Here is a 19,641-nt window from a genome sequence, read left to right on the forward strand (position 1 = left end):
ATTCTGGTTTAGAAATCACTGGACATGACTATCAGCTTTCTGACTAGTATTCCTGAATCCAATTCCACTCCCAACAGCCTATTTTCTATACTACCATGTATTTACTTTTTATAATATCTCCCAGTATCTTACAGTACCACTCTCATGTCTTAATTTTCAGTGCCTGCTTATTGCCTTAGGAACAAAGTTCAAGATTCTTCATATGGCATTCAATTCATTTTATTACCCCAGCTGTTCATCAAATCTCTCTTCCCTTGACCCTATAGCTATGTCTCACACACAAAATTTCTCTATATGATCAATGGTATCCACATAAATATAGCACATACTTAGAATGTGTTTTTTTCTAAATCTTCTCATTACTGCACATTTTGATCTAAAATCCTTGCATTTTCCCCATTTGTTCAATTACCTCAAAATTAATTCTATTACAGAGGTAAGACAATTAAGGGGGGAATTCTGGTATGCATGGTTTTTATCTCACCTATCCTCCCCCATATTTTTATGTTATAAATCCTTAGTGATATATCTTTTCACTTATTCCATTTCAGTTCAGGCAACCTAGAGTGAGGACATGGAAAAGGAAAATGCAACGTTGCTGACAGAGTTTATTCTCACAGGACTTCTGTATCAACCACAGTGGCAAATCCCCGTGTTCCTGGCGTTCTTGGTGATCTACCTCATCACCATGGTGGGAAACCTCGGTCTAATTGCTCTCATCTGCAATGACTCTCACCTTCATACTCCCATGTACTTACTCCTTGGGAGTTTAGCCTTTTTGGATGCTTGGATATCATCTACGGTCACCCCAAAGATGCTGGTCAACTTCCTAACCAAGATTAAGGTGATATCTCTCTCTGAATGCATGATACAATTTTTTTCCTTTGCATTCAGTGCAACCACAGAATGTTTTGTGCTGGCAACAATGGCATATGATCGCTATGTGGCCATATGCAAACCATTACTTTACCCAGTGATTATGACCAATAGACTCTGCATCCGGCTGTTAGTCTCATCCTTTGTAGGTGGTGTTCTTCATGCTCTCATTCATATAGGTGGTTTATTCAGATTAACCTTCTGTAATTCTAACATAATACATCACTTCTACTGTGATATCATGCCACTGTTTAAGATTTCCTGTACTGACCCTTCCATTAATGTTCTGATGGTTTTTATTTTCTCTGGGTCAATACAGGTGTTCACCATACTGACCGTCCTTGTCTCTTATACACTTGTTCTCTTTACAATCTTAAAAAAGAAGTCTGTACAAGGCATAAGGAAAGCCTTCTCCACCTGTGGAGCCCACCTCCTATCCGTGTCTCTATACTTTGGCTCTCTTCTCTTTATGTATGTGCGCCCTGGATCTGCACAAGCAGATGACCAAGACATGATGGACTCTCTATTTTACACTGTCATCATTCCTTTGCTAAATCCAATTATCTATAGTCTGAGAAATAAGAATGTCCTAGATTCACTGGCAAAAATATTAAAGAGAAATGTTCAAATCTCATACTAATGTATTTTCTCTTCTTTATTAAAACAGTCAAAATGTGGTGCAGATTAAATGTAGCTCTGTTTTGGGTTAGTGTTCCAAGTTTTTTGCAGTTATAATTGCCATACCATTGTAAAACTTAAGGTGGGAGTACCTAATAACCTCCTTAATGTATGTGTATATTTTATTCAAAAACAGAAAGATTTGTAATCAAGTGTTTATATAATACTAAAATAAAGAGAAAAACTAATAAACTATTTTACATGTTTAAATGTTCTCAATGTGGCTTTATAAATGCATTAGGCACTAAAATACTGCAGTATCTCTGAATAGGACTTATTCTGATGTATTGATAATTACAGGACTGAGCAGCCTGAAGAATCATATCATAGTTAATCCACAGTGGAGGTAGGTTTGTGCTTGGGCGAACAGAGACAAATCACAGGAATTCTGTTAGCCATCAGAAGGTCTTGCATTCCATTATATTTGGGACATGGTGAGTTTTACCTCTTGTGGGGACTCAACTCATATATCACACAGAGAAATAAACAATAATGGAAATGCAATGGAAAAAGAAATGAGAATAGAGTTAAGGCAGTGAAGGCTGGGCCAAATTACAAGAGAATGCTCTTAGCCCAATGTGCTTCCATGAGTAACAAGAAGAAAGGAGTTGTCTCTTGGTGTCTGTGATGCTTGAAAGGCCCTTGCCAGGTTGATGCTCAACCGCTGTTTGTATTTTGTAGGACAATATGAAGTACTCTACTATTCAGGAAGCTAAGAGATGAGATTGAAGAATTTAATTCAGATGGGTATAGAGAGAGGGGGAAAAAAGGTAGAATCAGAAGGAAATAGTCTTAATCTTAATCTTCCTAGAATTATAAAGAGGAAACTAATAAGATAAAGAAATATGTAATATATATAAAGGTTATTTGAAGGTGTTGTTGATAATGAGAGGGTTCAGATGCATGTTACCAAAGTTCAAATAATGTTAAGATACAATGTCATAGTGGCCAGAGGATGTTTGGGAAAGACAAAATCAGCAAGATTTTGGATGTTTTGTGCCCCAAAGTGCTTCAATGTTAGTTTTGCATACTATAAATACATAATGAGTGATCTATCTTCACGTCCACCCCTGCCCTTCCTCTCTCATCACTGAGTCCCTACCCATTCCTACTGATATCACTGAGGCCCTCACACTCATAACTAAAAGCCTCTTTGATGTGCAGAACTCTAGGTCCTTATCTCTTACATCTTGCACACATTCTCTTATTTCCCAAACACTGCTGTCAGATTAATCTTTTTTTAAAAAATATATCTTTATTGATTTCAGAGAGAGGAAAGGAGAGGGAGAGAGAGATAGAAACATCAATGATGAGAGAGTCATTGATCGGCTGCTTAGCCCGAAACCCGGGCATGAGGCCTGATGGGGAGTTGAACCCTGATCCCCTGGATCCTAGGTCGATGCTCAACCGCTGAGCCATGCCTGGTCGGGCTAGATTAATCTTTATAAACAGAGCTCTGATTAAATCATATCTCTCTTTTATAATTTTAAATGAATTGTCATCACTAGCAGATTATATGCATATAAGGTATATTTACATAGATCTGTGTATACATATGAATTTTATGTTTATTTGTTCATGTGTAAGATTACATTATATCTAAACATATCTACATATAAAAACACACACATATCTACATAGATACATGTAAATATTATATATATAATTGCTTCTTGGAATTATCTGAAGACCTTTCCAGTACAACTGGTTAAACTCTGAAGTCTCTTCCTCCACAATTTTCCTAATCAACTCTATTATATAGGATACGAGTTACTGGAAACTTTCTGGACATACCATCCTCTCAGGTACTTGCTTCTATTAATACAGGTCTTTCCACACAAAAATCCCAGCCCACCACCAAATAACCCCATCTTCTTTTACAACTGAAATGCTATCCTTTCTTTAAAATCTATCTCAAGAGTTACAGCTTCCATGATGCATTTCCAGATTCCCTTGAAGAGGATTAGAATGCTCCTTCACTTGAAATGTTCATTTGTTTACTTATGTTTATTGATTTTTGGAGAGAGGAAGGGAGATAAAGAGAGAAACATCGCTGTGAGAGAGAAATAGCAATTGGTTGCTTCCCGTACGTGCCCTGACTGGGGATGGAACCCTCAACCTTTTGGTGTATGGGAATACTCTCCAACCAACTGAGCCACCCAGCCAGAGCTACGTATTCTTTTAAGACACAAATGACCTTGTGTAATACCTATTTTTGGCCTACAGCTTTTTTAGATTATATTTTAAAAGCCTTAGTACTCTTTTTATCTTTTGCAGTGTTTAACAGAGTCGTTTACACACATAAGATCCTTAATAAGTATTTGTAAAATATTTGTAAAATGGAAGTAAATATGACAGCACAAGTACTCAGAATGCAGTAAGACTGTCTTACTTCCTTTCAGTCTTATAATGAGCCCCAGGAGATTACTGAGCGTGGGATGGCTGCTGCATGTCAACCAACCTTCATAAATTTCTTCATGACAATTGTATCATAAACTCACAGTGAATTATTCTTGATCTTCTTATCACTTAGGAGAGACTATGATAAAATGTGAGGTAGAAATTATTCAATTAGATATTTGGATTAAAGGGTTCAAAATATGTAAGTATTTAAAACAAATATCATTGGTCTATTTCTGAAGGTTCACTTTATAAGATTAGACAGGTATTCCTTGAGGGATGCCCACAATTTCTAGGGAAAAAAGTGAATATATCACTGACCAGACACTTTTATTATTTCTTACCAGAGAATCCATGTGATTGCACATATTTGTATTTTTTGATATATGTTGTTGCATAATATTCCTATTGCTCTGATTTCTTAGGAACTATGACTGACAGTGGTGATAGGCAGTCAAAACCTTATGGTGTAAATACCAGCAAGTCTGAAGGCCTGAGGACCAAGAGGGCCAAGAGCAGGAGAAGATCAATGCCACAGGTCAACCAGTCAGGCAGAGAGTGAATTCAACCTTCCTTTTCCCTTTTGTTCTATTCATGTCCTCAGTGAATCAGATGAGACCCACCAGCATTAGGAAGTGTTAATTACTTTACCTAGTCACCAATTTAATACTAATCTTTTTCCAGAAACACCCTCACAGACACAACCATTAACAATGTTTAACCAGGTATCTGGATATCCCATGGTCAAGTCAGGTTTACACATAAAATGAACCATTACAAGTCTACCTGTTGTCAATTTGGCACCAATACACAATTTCTTAAGCCATACTTAAACTTCAAATAAAGACAACTGCAAGGTCATAATTCCACCTAACCTGATACAACCATGCTGTGTAAAACTGAAAATGCACTAACCCCTTCAGAGAAGAAGGTAGAATCTTTGAGTAATGTTTACTCTTCTCCTTGATATCTGGTAACTTAAATACTTTAATGCCAAATTAAGAATACTTAATACTGTGATATAAAGTCAATACATTTTATGTTATAAAAGGAGTAAGAGAGTGGAAATATATCCATATATCTCCTCCACAAATTTTCTTGTCATCAATTTTCCAGTCAGATTTCTTCAAAGTCCCTGACCATTCAGCCAAACCTTTGACCAAAGCCCACAAATTGTTACACAATCACTTATGTGGCTATTTTTTCTTCGAGGCAAGTTAACAGCCAAGTGCACTGTTCCCAGTTTTGCCCACTGGGAGGATTTTCCTTCACCACTGTCCTTCAAGGATGTCCCAGAGGGTGGTAGTAGTGCTGTAGGTGTCCACTTTCTGATGTGGAATCATCAGCCAATTAGGCCCAGGTCATCTCCTCCTCTGGTTACTGAGTATAGAGAATCCCTGGTGAGACCATAAGTGCAGTCTTGGGTAGAGGAGCCGGTGTAACAGGTATGGGGGACCATGGGCATTTTGGCCACTTCTTCATGTAACTTACTGGTGCCTTCAGGGCCTACTCAAACTAGATCATATATATATACCACTTCCATTTGATGATGCTGTGTCTGTGTATCCCCAACTTTATGAATTGGTGGGTCATATAATACTCAGTTTATAAAAGGCAGCTCTTGTTCCCTGGGAAATTGGTGGCCCATGGTTAAGCATTCAGTCTCTACTAAGGCCCCGTAGCAGAGGCCAACAGCTGTTTCTCAAATGGAGAGTAGTTGTCTTGGTAGAATCTGAGAGTAGATGGCAGGGTTTTGCTCCAAACCTAAGGGTCTGCACTATGATTACCTATAGAGGCCTGACAAAGGCTCCAAACAGCATCCCTATCTGCTTCTACCACTTTGAACACCATTGTTTCTGTTGATCACATGGCCCAAGTGACGGAGCAGCTTGCACTTCAACCTATACTTGCTGCAAAACCTTCTGATCTAAGCCTCACTCAAAACTAGCAGTTTAACTGGTTATTTGGTAAATGGGTTAGAGTAATACACCCAAATAAGGATGATGTTGCCTCCCAAATCTGTAGGAGCCCACGAGGTTTGTACCACATTTTTGGTGCAGGAGCGTCCCGAGGCAACAACCTCTCCTTCAAGGGGTTATCTCCATTTGACCCACACAACTGGACCTCCAGAAATTTCAGAGATAAAATGGACCTTAGAATTTTTGTCTTTCACTAGCAAAATTCTAAGGACAAACGATAATTAACCAATGATTCTACCAAAATATATGCTCTTTGCTTTCCCCTAGCTGCCAGTCAAGTCCTAAGTGGAGGTTAAATGTTATTTCTACTCTTCAGATATCAAATCAAATCAAAATATTACTATTTTCATATAGTAGAATTTTAATATAAATATCTTTAATTTTTTGAATGAATATCATTATCAACTTCTCTGTTAATGCTTAAACGCAATTATAAACACCTTACCATCATTTTCAAAGCCCCTTAATAGTTTTCATTTAAGTAGGGGAAAGAGCAGAGTCCCTGACCTTGCCTCCAGACCCCGCATGATCCCACCTATGCTGGCCTCCCCTTGGCCTGTCTAGCTCCTCCTTGCTTCTCTCTTTGCTTTTTTCCTCTCTCCTTAATGACCTAGTTTGCTGAAAATCTATACTCTCCAGTGACAGAAGGTCCAGAGGGTTGCAAATGTCCAGAAGCATCACCTTGTTAGAAATAAAGACCCTTAGGGCCTGACCCCTGACCTATTTAAACAAAATTTGCATTTTAAGAAAATCTGCAAGTAATTCACAGGCATTCAAGTCGAAGAAGCACAGACTTAGGCCACCTCCCACTACGATCCTTTGTTTTTTGGTTTTTTGCTTCTCCACTGACCTTTGCCTAGTAAGATTTCTAGTCAGTTTTCAGCTTAGAGCAGGGAGTTAGGTATAGGTCTGAAAAGTAAATGGCAATTTGCACGAGGACGACAACTTTACTTGGGGTTGGCTCCTGAAGGGAATCTAGAACTTTGGCCTCATTAAACTCATGTATGAATCAAAGAGCTCAACCCACCAAAATTTATGATAAATTGAAGTTTGCATGAACATGTCAGAAATATTATCTGTGGTGGAAAATAGTGGCATAAAGTGCAATTTCAATTGTTAAAACTGTCAGTGGCGCTGAGAATTAGCGAGATCAGATTCTTACCTCTCAGAGAAAAGGTTTCAATACAAGAGAGGGAAAATTGCAGCAAGTGCAAAATTTTATTCAAAGTGAAAGTGAGTCTGAGGGACACTCAAATGGGCTCGAAATGGGCCTAGCTCCTGCTTTTGTCTTATTCTTGCCCCTCTCACATTTGATCTTAATCTCCCTGTACCATGTGTCCTTTAGCTGGTGGGCTTCCTAGAATTTTGTTTGCCTGCAGGTGTCTTGTAAGATTTCCCCTTTTGGTGCTGGGAGTCATTTTTACTGCATTTCTTTGTCCCTGTTTTTGTCTAACTTGGATGGCTCTTTTAGTTTTCTGTTCTCACCTTTTCCCTATTTATTTAAGCATGGTCTTTGGTCAGTTTGCCCTTTCTCTGCCCTGCTCATATCTATCTACCTACCTACTCTAACAAAACTAGAACTGTCTACGATGACTTGATGTTTATGATTTTAGAGTCTGTAATGCCCTGTGGGACAACATGGACTTCTCATACATGTTCGTATCTACAATACTCAGAAGAATAGCTTAGTTTTGTCCTAAAGGAAATCTTTGAGAGCTATTAAGGGAATTTTAGTTTTGCACTCCTTTCTCTTCTGGCAATAGCACACAGTTGTACAATTGGTTGACTTCGGTGTTCGACACAAACTTATATAAACATTTTCCTGAGCTTGGGAAATGAAGCTTGCAAATTGAATCAGTCTACAGAGTTGCTTTCCTATGTTTTTGTCTTTTTCCTACTTTAGAAAGCCTAAGTCTTTGAAAAGATCTCCACAATTTCTTACAAGATATGGGTAAGAGAGAAATGAATTCTATAACATTCATTATTTTTATATAAAAATTTAAAACTGTATAATATTTAATATTTTAGATTCGGTTGACAAGATGACAGATAGGTCAGATGAAAAATGTAAAAGAATTAGTGTATAGCTTATTTTTGTGAGTAAACTTGAAGAATAATACCTGTTCGAAATATTCCCTTTAGCTACAATTTATTATCTTTTTAACATAACTATAATAACTTTATAAGATAAGTGAACTAGAATGTTAAACAATTTAAACTGGATTTTAATATGAGGTCATAATGTTTTCTATGTAAGAAACTCTTCTGGTTATTCTCATTAAAAGACCTATTTTGTTTAATTAATCACACTTTCTGATTAAAGTTTCAAGGTAGTTCCCTTATGTATTAACTCCTCTAATCTTTCACCTACTTCTGACAATAATTTCATTGAATATTTTATATAAATATAACAGGAAATATGAAGAAAATTTCCTTCCATGACTCTTTTCAGCTTTATGGCTTAATAAGTACCCACACACAAATTTAATTTGAGAATTTTCAATTATTTAGTGATTTGAGATTGCATAGCAGGAAGCCCCTTCCAAATAAAAATACATTTATGAACCAGAATTATTGGCACTGGTTATTTATATTGCCTGAAATAGGTTCCAGTCTTTGGCTCAGTTTTATTATACTAAAAAAACTGGCAGAGAAAAAAGCGCTCTAAAGTAAAACCAGCAGGATTTGTAATGACAAAACCAAAGCAACTATTAAAATTGTAAAGAGCTTTCGGGCAGTGCTAGTATATTTAAGAATAATTCAGCCCTGGCTGGTTTGGCTCAGTGCTTGGAGCACTGGCCCACAGCCTGGAGGGTCCCAGCTTCGATTCCAGCCAAGGACACCTACCTTGGTTGTGGCTCGGCCAGGTCACATGTGGAAAACAGCCAGTTGATGTGTCTCACATCGATGTTTCTCCCTCTCTCTCTTTCTCTACACGCCCCCCCCCCCAGTGTCTCTGAAAAGCAATGGAAAAAATATCCTCAAGTGAGGATTCAAAAAAAAAAGAACTACAAATATGGTAAAGTAAAAGTTAAAATAAAAATCTTTTTCATACAAAAATTCGATAGGGAAATAAGCCTAAAATTTTGAATGAAAGAGAGAGAAGGGATTCCCAGTGTTGACAACTTGTAATTAAAAAACAAGTTAACACAAACATTTGTCTGCAACCTCTAAGCCTTCCCTTTATTTCCTCGTCAGCCTTTCTCTGTCTCTTCCCGTGTCTCTCTTCGTTGGCTTGTCTTTCCTACGTTGATCCATCCATGTCTCTCTTACTCTTTCTGTATTTTATTTCTCTTCCTCTCCCTTTTTTCACCCACCTACCCAAATTTCCCCTTTTCACTTTTCCTGTCCCTTTTCTCTTTTTGATGTCTTCCTTTCCCCTCCCCTCCCCTCCCCTCCCCTCCCCTCCCCTCCCCTCCCCTCCCCTCCCCTCCCCTCCCCTCCCCTCCCCTCCCCTCCCCTCCCCTCCCCTCCCCTCCCCTTCCCTCCCCTCCCCTCTCCTCCCCTCTCCTCCCCTCCCCCCCCCCTCTCCTCTCCTCTCCTCTCTTTGGAAAACTTTTATTAAAACACTCTACACGAATTTTTTTTTTTTTACTTTTGTCTGTGGGCGATAGACAAATGCCAACTGCTCTCCACATTACTTGGAGTGCTCAAATACATTCCCTTCCTGTTGTACCAAGTTTCCCATTCACTTCTCATTATGCTCTGGCCTCTATCATGAAATGGAAACTACTCTCACTAAAGACACTGAAAATCTCTTATTTCCCACACGAAATGACCTCCATTCAGTCCTTCTCTACCAGGACATTCATTTTAGCAATTGGTGCTGTGCTTCATTATGTTCTTGAGGACCTTATTTCTCTTTACATCCACAACACTCAGTGCTCCCGTTACCCTCTGCTTCTCTGACCACTCTGTTCAGCATTCTTTTCTGGCCTCTCCTTTATCTCTCTTTGGTTGGAGTCAGGGCACTTGGTTGCAACAGAAAATCAATTAGTTGAATGGAAATTGGCTCAAACACAGAAATTCAGGAAATCGGAAGAATCAGCTGAACAATGAGAAAGAAGCAATACAGTCAGTCAACAGCCAAAATCAAGTCTCCACACCAGCTCAAAGTGAGCTGCTGTGACTGCTGCTGAACTTGGGAACTCACAGCTCACAGACAATGACATTGATGTGGGTTTAGGATGCACCTTGATAGTGCTGTCTTGGCGGACTATGAAATTTTCTTTTTCCTCTGTCTCTTTGGCTCCCCCTCTCCATAGTTTAAATCCAGTGTAGGTGAGTTTGACTGTTCAACCCTAGATCAAGTCCCCTTACTATAGGTACAAGGGGAACCTGAAGCTGAGTGGTTGTTTTCCTAGCTGGTTTTGCTCAGTGGTTAGAGCATCAGCCCTTGCACTGAAGGGTCCCAGGTTCTATTCCAGCCAAGGGCTGGCTTGATCCCCAGCCCTGGTTGCTATTCAAGTGGGAGACAGCCAATTGATGAGTCTCTCTCACACTGATGTTTCTTTCTCTCCCTCTCCCCCTTCCACTCTGTCTGAAAAGCAATGGAAAAAAGAAGCTGAGTGGTTGTCTTTGCTGACATCAAGACTCAAGTGGTAAAAAGGGGGATCAATTGTTAGCAATCTAAAAATGACGTGTATCCACCTATAATCTCTTTAATATAACTTTAGGTTTCTTTCCATACTCTTCTTTTTACCTTATGAACACTCTCCATTGGATAGGCATCCTTAAGTATGCCTTCGGTTACCCCAGTGACTTATCGGTCATTGTTTCTGTTAAGCTTCAGTAGACTCACACTACTACTAAGTGTAGCTCACCTAGATGTTTAGAGGATGCTCTCTTTACAAACTTCCCAGTACATCTGAGTTCTCAAACTCAAATTTTTTTTTTTTTTTAAATATCTTTATTGATTTCAGAGAGAGGAAAGGAGAGGGAGAGAGAGAGAAACATCAATGATGAGAGAGTCATTGATTGGCAGCAGCCCGCAACCAGGGCATGTGCCCTGACAGGGAATCGAACCCTGATTGCCTGGATCCTAGGTCGACTCTCAACCACTGAGTCATGCCCGGCCGGGCTCAAACTCAATTTTTGATCACCGTCTACCCATCCACTTTTAAGTGTCTCTTCTCTCCTTCACTGACTAACCTTTGCATCTACTATGTCACTGAGTCCTAGTAAGTCTACATTCTGACTTATTTTATCTATTTATTTGTCCTCCTCGTTAATCCCAATACCATATACATGCCTTTGAATCAACTGAAGGGCATTTTTATTGATTTCAGAGAGAGGGAGGGAGAGAGAGAGACAGAAACATCAATGATGAGAGAGTCGTCATTGATTGGCTGCCTCCTGCATGCCCCCCACTGGGGATGGAGTCTGCAACTGGGCATGTGCCCTGACTGGGAATTGAACCGTGATCTCCTGGATCCTAGGTCGATGCTCAACTGCTGAGCCATGCTGGTGGGGCAACTGAAGGGTATTTCAAAAATGCAGATTATATGATTTCATTGCTTACTCAATGAATTAATAGCTAAAGTAATACATCACAATCTGTATTTTGTACAAAAGTTTCCCCAGACAATTATAACATGTAATGTGGTTTGGAACCTACTGGACAATAGTAACAGCTTTCTGATTAGTCTCGATTCCTGCCAAGGGCACATACCTTGGCTGCAGGCTCAATCCCTGGCCCCAGTCAGGGAGCATGACAGAGGCAACCAATAGATGTTTCTCTCTCTCTCACTCTCTCACTTTCTCCCTTCCACTCTCTCTGAAAAGCAATGAAAAAAATATCCTCAGGTGAGGATTAAAAAAAAAAAAAATTATGTTCCTGGGAGAGGTTGAAACTGCAATTAAATCAAGTATTAAATCTAGGTTTGGTATCATGGGTTTTCAGCATGAGTGACACCATTTTTGGTCTGTGGTTTGTTTGTTTAAGTACAAAAATGTGTTTCCCATTCTTCTCACTTAAATTAGATTAACCTCCCTTTGGAAATAACCTGAGAGGTCCAAGACAAATCCAGAGCAGGGAGCTCTGTCCTTGAACAAACCCCAGCTTGGACTTCCATATAAAGCTTAAAACCAGGATTGTAGGCATCACATCCTAGCTCCACTCCCACACCCGGAGACAAGTCCGCAGAAGAAAGGACAAACAAAGGAGCTCTGAGGAAAACACTAAGAAAATCACGAAGGAAAGAGAGAAAATGGGGGAAGAAGAGAAATATTTAGGTCAGGACAGTGACACAGGTAGGGCTAGAGATTGTGTCATGAGCATGGGAGCATCCCAGAAAGGAGTCTTCCCACAATGCCAGGTTTCTTAGGGGAGGCCTCCCCAATAAGCCAAAAGAGTCACATGCAGGTTACACATAGAGAGGGGGAGTTTATGTGATAGAAAAGAGAAGAGCAAACATGGGGAGCAAAGTTCTGCTCACCGACAGCATCTGCAGGTGAGGAGAAGAGGGCACCGGTCTCAAGCCAGGTGACTACAGTGATGAGTCCGGCAAGGCCCTGAGCATGACCTGTGATGTAGCCAAGCCCAAGCAATGCTGGTGGGAACTCTGAGTTCTTGTAGCCCATAGAGTGGGGGGTCCCACTCATTTCGGTGTCCAGATGGGGTCCTTACCCATGTGTCCAGATTTGGGTGTTTCAAGTCTCTCCTAAGGGCATTCCTTTTACACCCAATTACCTCAGTCTTGATATAACTGTCAGTCTTGGGTGACACTGACTTCATGCTGGATTGTGAAAGGTGTCAAAAAAGTTCACTCTGCTCTTGCTCTAATAGATTGGAAAAAGGAAGAGGAAGGGATTTAAAAGGGAAGAAAAGAGATTTGGAAATACACTCGATAATGCTTTATATCCATTACAGTTTACACCATTAAAAATGAATAGAAGTTTTAAAAATGGATGGAATTAAGGCTTTCCAAAAGAAACTGGATTTCCTTCCCCTCTGTTCATTATCTCAAAGTTTATGCTAGGCTAGTCTCCAATGTTTATACTCATTTTTCATGTATTATAAATATAAATCAGTGGCTTCAACAAATCTGATACATAAGACCCAGAGATCTTCTCTCATTTTATTATACAACCAAGGGGAGGGACTACTTCAGTGATTTCTCAGAACAGAAATAATAAAAAACATTTCCCTTTCTGAGACTATCATTAGTTTTTGAAAAATGATTCATCACTTGAGAATCATTGAAGATAGTACCCTGGGTAATACTCTCGTTCACTTTTTAACTGAGGACATACATAGACAATTAATACTCTTTGTTGAAAATATAATAATGAACCTGAGAGTCTTCTCTAGAGACTCTATTAAAAGTTTGATGCTTAGAGACTGTGAATAAGAAAACTTCTGTAATTGTAAATATGTATCAGCATTTACCTGTCATCTCAGTGGACATTATTAGAGAATCCACAGGGATTTCTTAGGAAAGGTAATATGGCTGTCATCAAATGAGACAGTGTTTACATAATATTTATAAAACCCAATAGTAACCTTGCATAAAGGGCAGATATTTTTTCTCTGCTCTGGCCCTAAGCCAAGCCTATTGCATATTCTCCCACCCCTCAACCACTATCAAGCTGAGGCTGACTCATTAGTGCAAAATGCAAGTGGTAACGGCTGCTCTCTGAAATTTATAACCCTTCTCTCTGTGAATTCTGATTCATTAGTATTTATTATTTTCCCTCAAATATCTAATTTCATACTCCACCCCATACCTCCATAGTTGTCCTGTCAAGATTTGATACTTCTGCCCCGGTCAGTGTGCTCAGTGGTTAGAGCATCAGCCAGTGCACTGAGGGGTCAGGGGTTTGATTCCCAGTCAAGAGCAGGTACCTGGGTTTCAGGTTCGATCCCCAGCCCTGGTCAGGGCATGTACCGGAGGCAACCAATCCATGTCTCTCTCTCTCTCTCCCCCCTTCTCTACCTTCTACTCTCTCTAAATATCAATGGAAAAAATATCCTCAGGTGAAGATTTGATAGTCCTGAGTCCTAGGTGCCACAAAGGAATGGTCTGTTTTTCTAATTTGAATTTAAAGTTGGCCACAGGTTGCATTAACAGAAATCTGCTTCATAAGTTTATTAATGCCTCCAATTTCCCCCCAAATCTCCCTGGACTAATCACACATAATGAATGGGGCATTCGCCTGATCCAGAGCAGCACTATCTTAATTGTTAATGCTGGTGAAATAGAATGGTGACATGCGTACACTCTAGGTTTAGGCGCTTTGGTTTTGAAGTCACGCTGTACCGCTCACTAGCCATATGCTCTGGCTAAATCACAAACTCTCCGTGCCTCTGTTTTCTCACTTGTAAACTAGGGAGGGGCAAGAATAAAATTGACTGTAGAAATTTGTTGTGAAGATTTACAAGAGTAATCATTGTATAACATTTAACACAGAGCCTGGCACCCAGAAAGAGACTAGCAAATGTTAGAGTATTCCTGGTAAAACAGACGTCTCTGGCGATCCTGAGCACCTTTTCAGGTTCCTGTTGGTCATTTCTATCTCTTTTATGAAAAAAAGTAGGCCTTTGCCCAGTTTTTAATTGAATTATTTGTTGTTTTGCTATTGAGTTGTATGAATTCATTATATATTTTAGATAATAGCTTCTTATGTGATATATGGTTTGCAAATATTTTCTCCCATTCCATAGGCTGCCTTTCATTTTGTTGTTTCTTTTGCTGTGGAGAAGCCTTCTAGTTTTTAAATTAAATTAATTGAGGTGACATCGGTTAATAAAATTATATAGGTCTCAAGTGTACAATTCTGTGATACATGATCTGTGTATTGCACGGGGTGTTTACCACATAAAATCAAACCTCCTCTGTCAGCATATATTTGACCCCTTTCCCCTTTCCTACCTCCCACTCACCCCGCTTCCCACGTAGTAACCACCACACTGCTGTCTGTGTCTAGGAGTTTTTATTTGTCTGTTTGTCTCATTTGTTCATTTGTTGCTTCCAGTTTTATACCCCACATAGGAGTGAAATCATACGGTTCTTCACTTTTTCCGTCTGACTTGTTTTGCTTAGCGTGATACTCTTCATTAAGGTCCGTCCATGTGGTTGCAAACGGCAGTATTTCACATTTTCTTATGGCCGAGTAGTATCCACCGTGTATATGTCCCACACCTTCTTTAGCCAATCATCTATCAAAAGGCACTTCGGTTGTTTCCATATCTTGGCCACCGTGACTAGTGCTGCAATGAACATAGGGGTGCACATATCTGCAAATAAATGGTTTCAAGGTTCTCAGGTAGATACCCAAAAGAGGGATTGCTGGGTCATATGGTAACTCTATTCTTAATATTTTGAGGAACCTCCATGCTGTTTTCCACAGTGGCTGTACCAGTTTACATTTTCACCAGCAGAGAATGAGGGTGCCTTTTTCTCCACAACCTCTCCACACTTATTACTTGTCTTGTTGATAATAGCTATTCTACCAGGCGAGGTGGTATCTCATTGTAGTTTTTATTTGCTTTTCTCTAATAGCTAGTGATGTTGAGTATCTTTTCATATATCTGTTGGCCGTTTGTATGTCTTGAGAGAAGCATCTGTATAGGTCCTCTGCCCATTTTTTAATTGGATTGTTGTTGTTATATAATTTCTTTATATATTTTGGATATTAACTCCTTATCAAAAGTGTTGTTTGCAAATATCTTCTTCCATTTGAATGGTTGCCATTTTGTTTTGTTGACAGTTTCTTTTGTAGCACAGAAGTTTTTAGTTTCATATAATCTCACTTACTTATTTTTGCTTTCACTTTCCTTGCCTTGAGGTCAAATTCATAAAATCCTCTCTAAGACCAAGGTACATAAGTCTAGTACCTATGTGTTTTCCTATGTTATTGTCTTATATTTAGGTCTTTGGTCCATTTTGAGTTACATTTTATAGATGGAGACAAATAGAAGCCTAGTTTCATTCTTTTGCAAGTGGCTTTCCAATTTTCCTAGCACCATTTATTGAAAAGGCTGTCTTTTAGACATTGTATTTTTTTTTTTTTTTTGGCTCCTGTATTGAAATTTTTTTGCTCATGTACATGTAGATTTATTTCTGGGCCCTCAATTGTGTTCCAGTGATCTGTGTGTCTGCTTTTCTGCCTAGACATGCTGTTTTGATTATTGTTGCTTTGTAGTATAATTTGAAGTCAGAGAGTCATTCTTTTTTATCAGTATGGCTTTGGCTATTTGGGCTCTTTTGTGGTTCTATACATATCTGATGATTTTTTTTTTCTTTCTCTATTTCTTTAAAAAAATTCCATTGGGATGTAAATGCTTTTTTTTTTTTTTTAAATTTATCTTTAAAAAAAAAATCTTTATTGATTTCAGAGAGAGGAAAGGAGAGGGAGAGAGAGAAACATCAATGATGAGAGTCATTGATCGAGCCCGCAACCCGGGCATGTGCCCTGACGGAGAATTGAACCTCGATTGCCTGGATCCTAGGTCGACGTTCAACGGCTGAGCCATGCCCGGCCAGGTGTAAATGTTATTTTAAAATGTCTTTGCATTAGAGGTGTTATATTGCTTTGGGTAACATGGTCATTTTAACTATGTTGATTCTTCCAATCCATGGACAAGGAATATCTTTTTTTTCTTTCCCTTCATTCTCTTTTAATAAAGTCTTGTACTTTTCAGTGCATAGTTTCTTCACATCCTTTGTTAAGTTTATTCCTAAACTTAATATTTTGTTCTTTCTGTTGCAATTGCAAAAGAAATTGTTTTCTTCATTTCTTTTTTAAAAAAATTTCCTTGTTAGTATATAGGGATGCAATGGATTTCTGAACATTGATTTTGTATCCTGCAACTTTACTCTATTTGTTTATTGTTTCTAATAGTTTTTTAGTGGAGTCTTTAAGGTTGTCTATATAAAGAATCATGTCGTCTGCAAAAAGTGATGGTTATAATTCTTTATTCCCAATTTGGATGCCTTTTATTTCTTTCTCTTGACTGATTGCTCTGGCTAGGACTTCCAGTACTATGCTGAATAATAGTGGTGAGAGTGGGCATCCTTGTCTTGCTCCTGATCTTAGAGGAAAAGTTTTCAGTTTTTCACCATAGAGTATGATATTAGCTGAGGTTTTGTCATTTATGGCCTTTGTTATGTTGAAGTAGTTTTCTTCTATACCCATTTTATTGAATATTTTCATCATAAATGGATGTTGTATCTCATCAAATGCTTTTACTGAATCTATTTATATGATCATGTGGTTTTTAATCCTTCATTTAGTTAATGTGGTGTATTACAATGATCGATACATATGTTGAACTATCCTTGTGTCTCTGGAATTAATCGCCTTTGTCGTGATGTATTATTTTTTTAATGTATTGTTGTATTTGATTTGCTAGTATTTTGTTTAGGATTTTGGCATCTGTATTTGTCAGAGATATTAGTCTGTAGTTTTCTTTTTTTGTGTTATCCTTGCCAGGTTTTGGTAACAAGGTTACGTTGGTCTCATAAAATGTGTTAGGAAGTACTGCCTCTTGACATTTTTGGAAGAGTTTGAGAAGGGTAGGTATTAGATCATCTTTGAATGTTTAGTAGAATTCACTAATGAAGCCATCTGGTTCTGGATTTTTCTTTTTGGGAGGTTTTTGATGGTTGTTTCAATTTCCTTTCTGTTGATCGATCTATTTAGATTTTTCAGTTCTTCACGATTCAATCTAGGAAGGTTATATATTTTTAGGAGCTTATCCATTTCTTCTAGGTTGTTAAATTTGGTACCGTGTAGTCTTTCATAGCATTCTTGCATGATCCTTTGCATTTCTGTGGTGTCTGTGGTAACTTCTCTTTCATTTCTGATTGTGTTTATTTGAGTCTCTTCTCTTTTTTCCTTAGTGAGTCTAGCTTGTCAATTTTATCAGTCTTTTCAAAGAATCAGCTCTTTGTTGTATTAATTTTTTGTATAGCCTTTTTGTTCTCTTATTTCATTTATTTCTGCTCTTTTTTATTATTTCCTTCTTTCTGCTGACTTTGGGCTGCTTTTGTTCTTTTTTTTCCTAGTTCTCTAAGATGTGATATTAGGTTGTTTACTTGGGATTTTTCTTGTTTTCTTGACATAGCTCCGTAATGATATAAACTTTCCTCTTATTACTGCTTTTGCTGCATCCCAAAGGTTTTCATATGTTGTATTATCATTCTTATTTGTCCCTACCTGTCTTTTCATCTCTCCTTTATTTATTCTTTGACCCAGTCATTTTTAGTAGCATGTTGTTTAATCTCTACATAGTTGTCTTTTTTCCCACTTTCTTTTTGCAGGTGATTTCTAATTTCAAAGTACTGTGGTTGGAGAATATGCTTGGTATTATTTCAATCTTTGTAAATTTGTTAAGGCTGGTTTTGTGTCCCAACATCTTGAGAATGTTCCATGTGCAGTAGAGAAGAATATATAACCTGGTGTCCTGGGATCAAAGGCTCTGTAAATGTCATGTCCATTTGGTCTAATTTGTCATTTAAGACTGATATTTCCTTGTTGATCTTCTGTTTGAATAATGTATCCATAGTTAGCAATGGGGCATCTAGGTCCCCTACTATAACTGTGTTTTCGTCAATTTCTCCCTCTAGTTCTATTAGTAGTTGCTTTATATACTTTGGTATTCCCTGATTGGGTATATATATATTGAGAAGTGTTATGTCTTTTCGATGTAATGTCCCCTTTATCATTATAAAATGTCCATCTTTGCCTCTTGTTACCATTAGGTTTATGGAAAAAAAAGTTTTATATATATAATAGTCCTTTTTATTTTGAATACATCTTATCTCCATTTCCCTTTGCAAATTTAGACCTTCACCCCCTCCCATTTTATGTTTTTGTTGTCACAAATTATCCCTATTTTTGCTGCGAATTCATTTCAGAATTGCAGTAGCTACTGTCTTCTTCTCTTTTAAAAAAAATGTTTTACCTCCTTTAACCTTTATGTTATATTTAAATGTATAATACCCTATTCTGAAAAAGGGTTGCAATACCCTGCTTCTGTCTGTCTGTTAGTAATCTACCCATAGCTTTGTATCCCTTTGCCTTTTGTTTCTAGTAGAATAATCCTCTTGAGTATTTCCTATAATGAAGGTCTTAACAGGGGTAAATTCCCTATAATGAAGGTCTTAACAGGGGTAAATTCCCTAAGCTTCCCTATGTCTGAAAAAGTCCTTATTTCTCCTTAACATCTAAAGGTTAACTTTTCTGAATTTATTATTTTGAGCTGGTAACTTTTCTCTTTCAATAGTTTGAACATTTGTTTCCACTCTCTCCTGGCTTGTAAGGTTTCCAATGAGAAATCCAATGATAATTTAGTGGGATTTCCATTATATGTTATTGTCTTCTTTTCCCTGGCTTCCTTGAGAATTCTTTGTCATTAATTTTTCAGTTTTAATATAATGTGCCTTGGAGAAGGCCTTTTTGGATTGAGATAATTAAGTGCTCTGTTTGCTTTATGGATTCAAGGATCTAGTTCTTTCCATAGGTTTGGGAAGTTGTGAATGATTTGTTTGAATAGGCTCTCTGCTCCCTTCTAACTCTTCTCTTTACCCATTAGTCTTACATTGCTCTTTCTGATGGAGTCAGATAGTTCTTGTAGAGGTCTTTCACTTGAGACTTTTACTCTCAAGTCTCTCTCTTCTTCCATCTGTGTCATTTCTAAATTTCTGTCTTCGATATCACATATTCTTTTCTCCATCTGCTCAGCTCTATTTCCTAAGCTCTC

General features: G+C 38.2%; 1 protein-coding gene across 1 annotated transcript; it reads left to right on the forward strand.

Annotated features, from left to right (window-relative positions):
• Positions 1–574: 574 nt before the first annotated feature.
• On the forward strand, positions 575–1,516 carry LOC308558141 (olfactory receptor 5H2-like; the record flags this gene model as incomplete). The annotated part of the gene is made up of 1 exon (XM_081139366.1): positions 575–1,516. The coding sequence occupies one exon, from the start codon at positions 575–577 to the stop codon at positions 1,514–1,516; it is 942 nt and encodes a 313-aa protein (XP_080995492.1).
• Positions 1,517–19,641: the final 18,125 nt, after the last annotated feature.

This window comes from Miniopterus schreibersii (genome assembly GCF_964146895.1).
Source record: "Miniopterus schreibersii genome assembly, chromosome: 5".
Taxonomy (NCBI): Eukaryota; Metazoa; Chordata; class Mammalia; order Chiroptera; family Miniopteridae; genus Miniopterus; species Miniopterus schreibersii.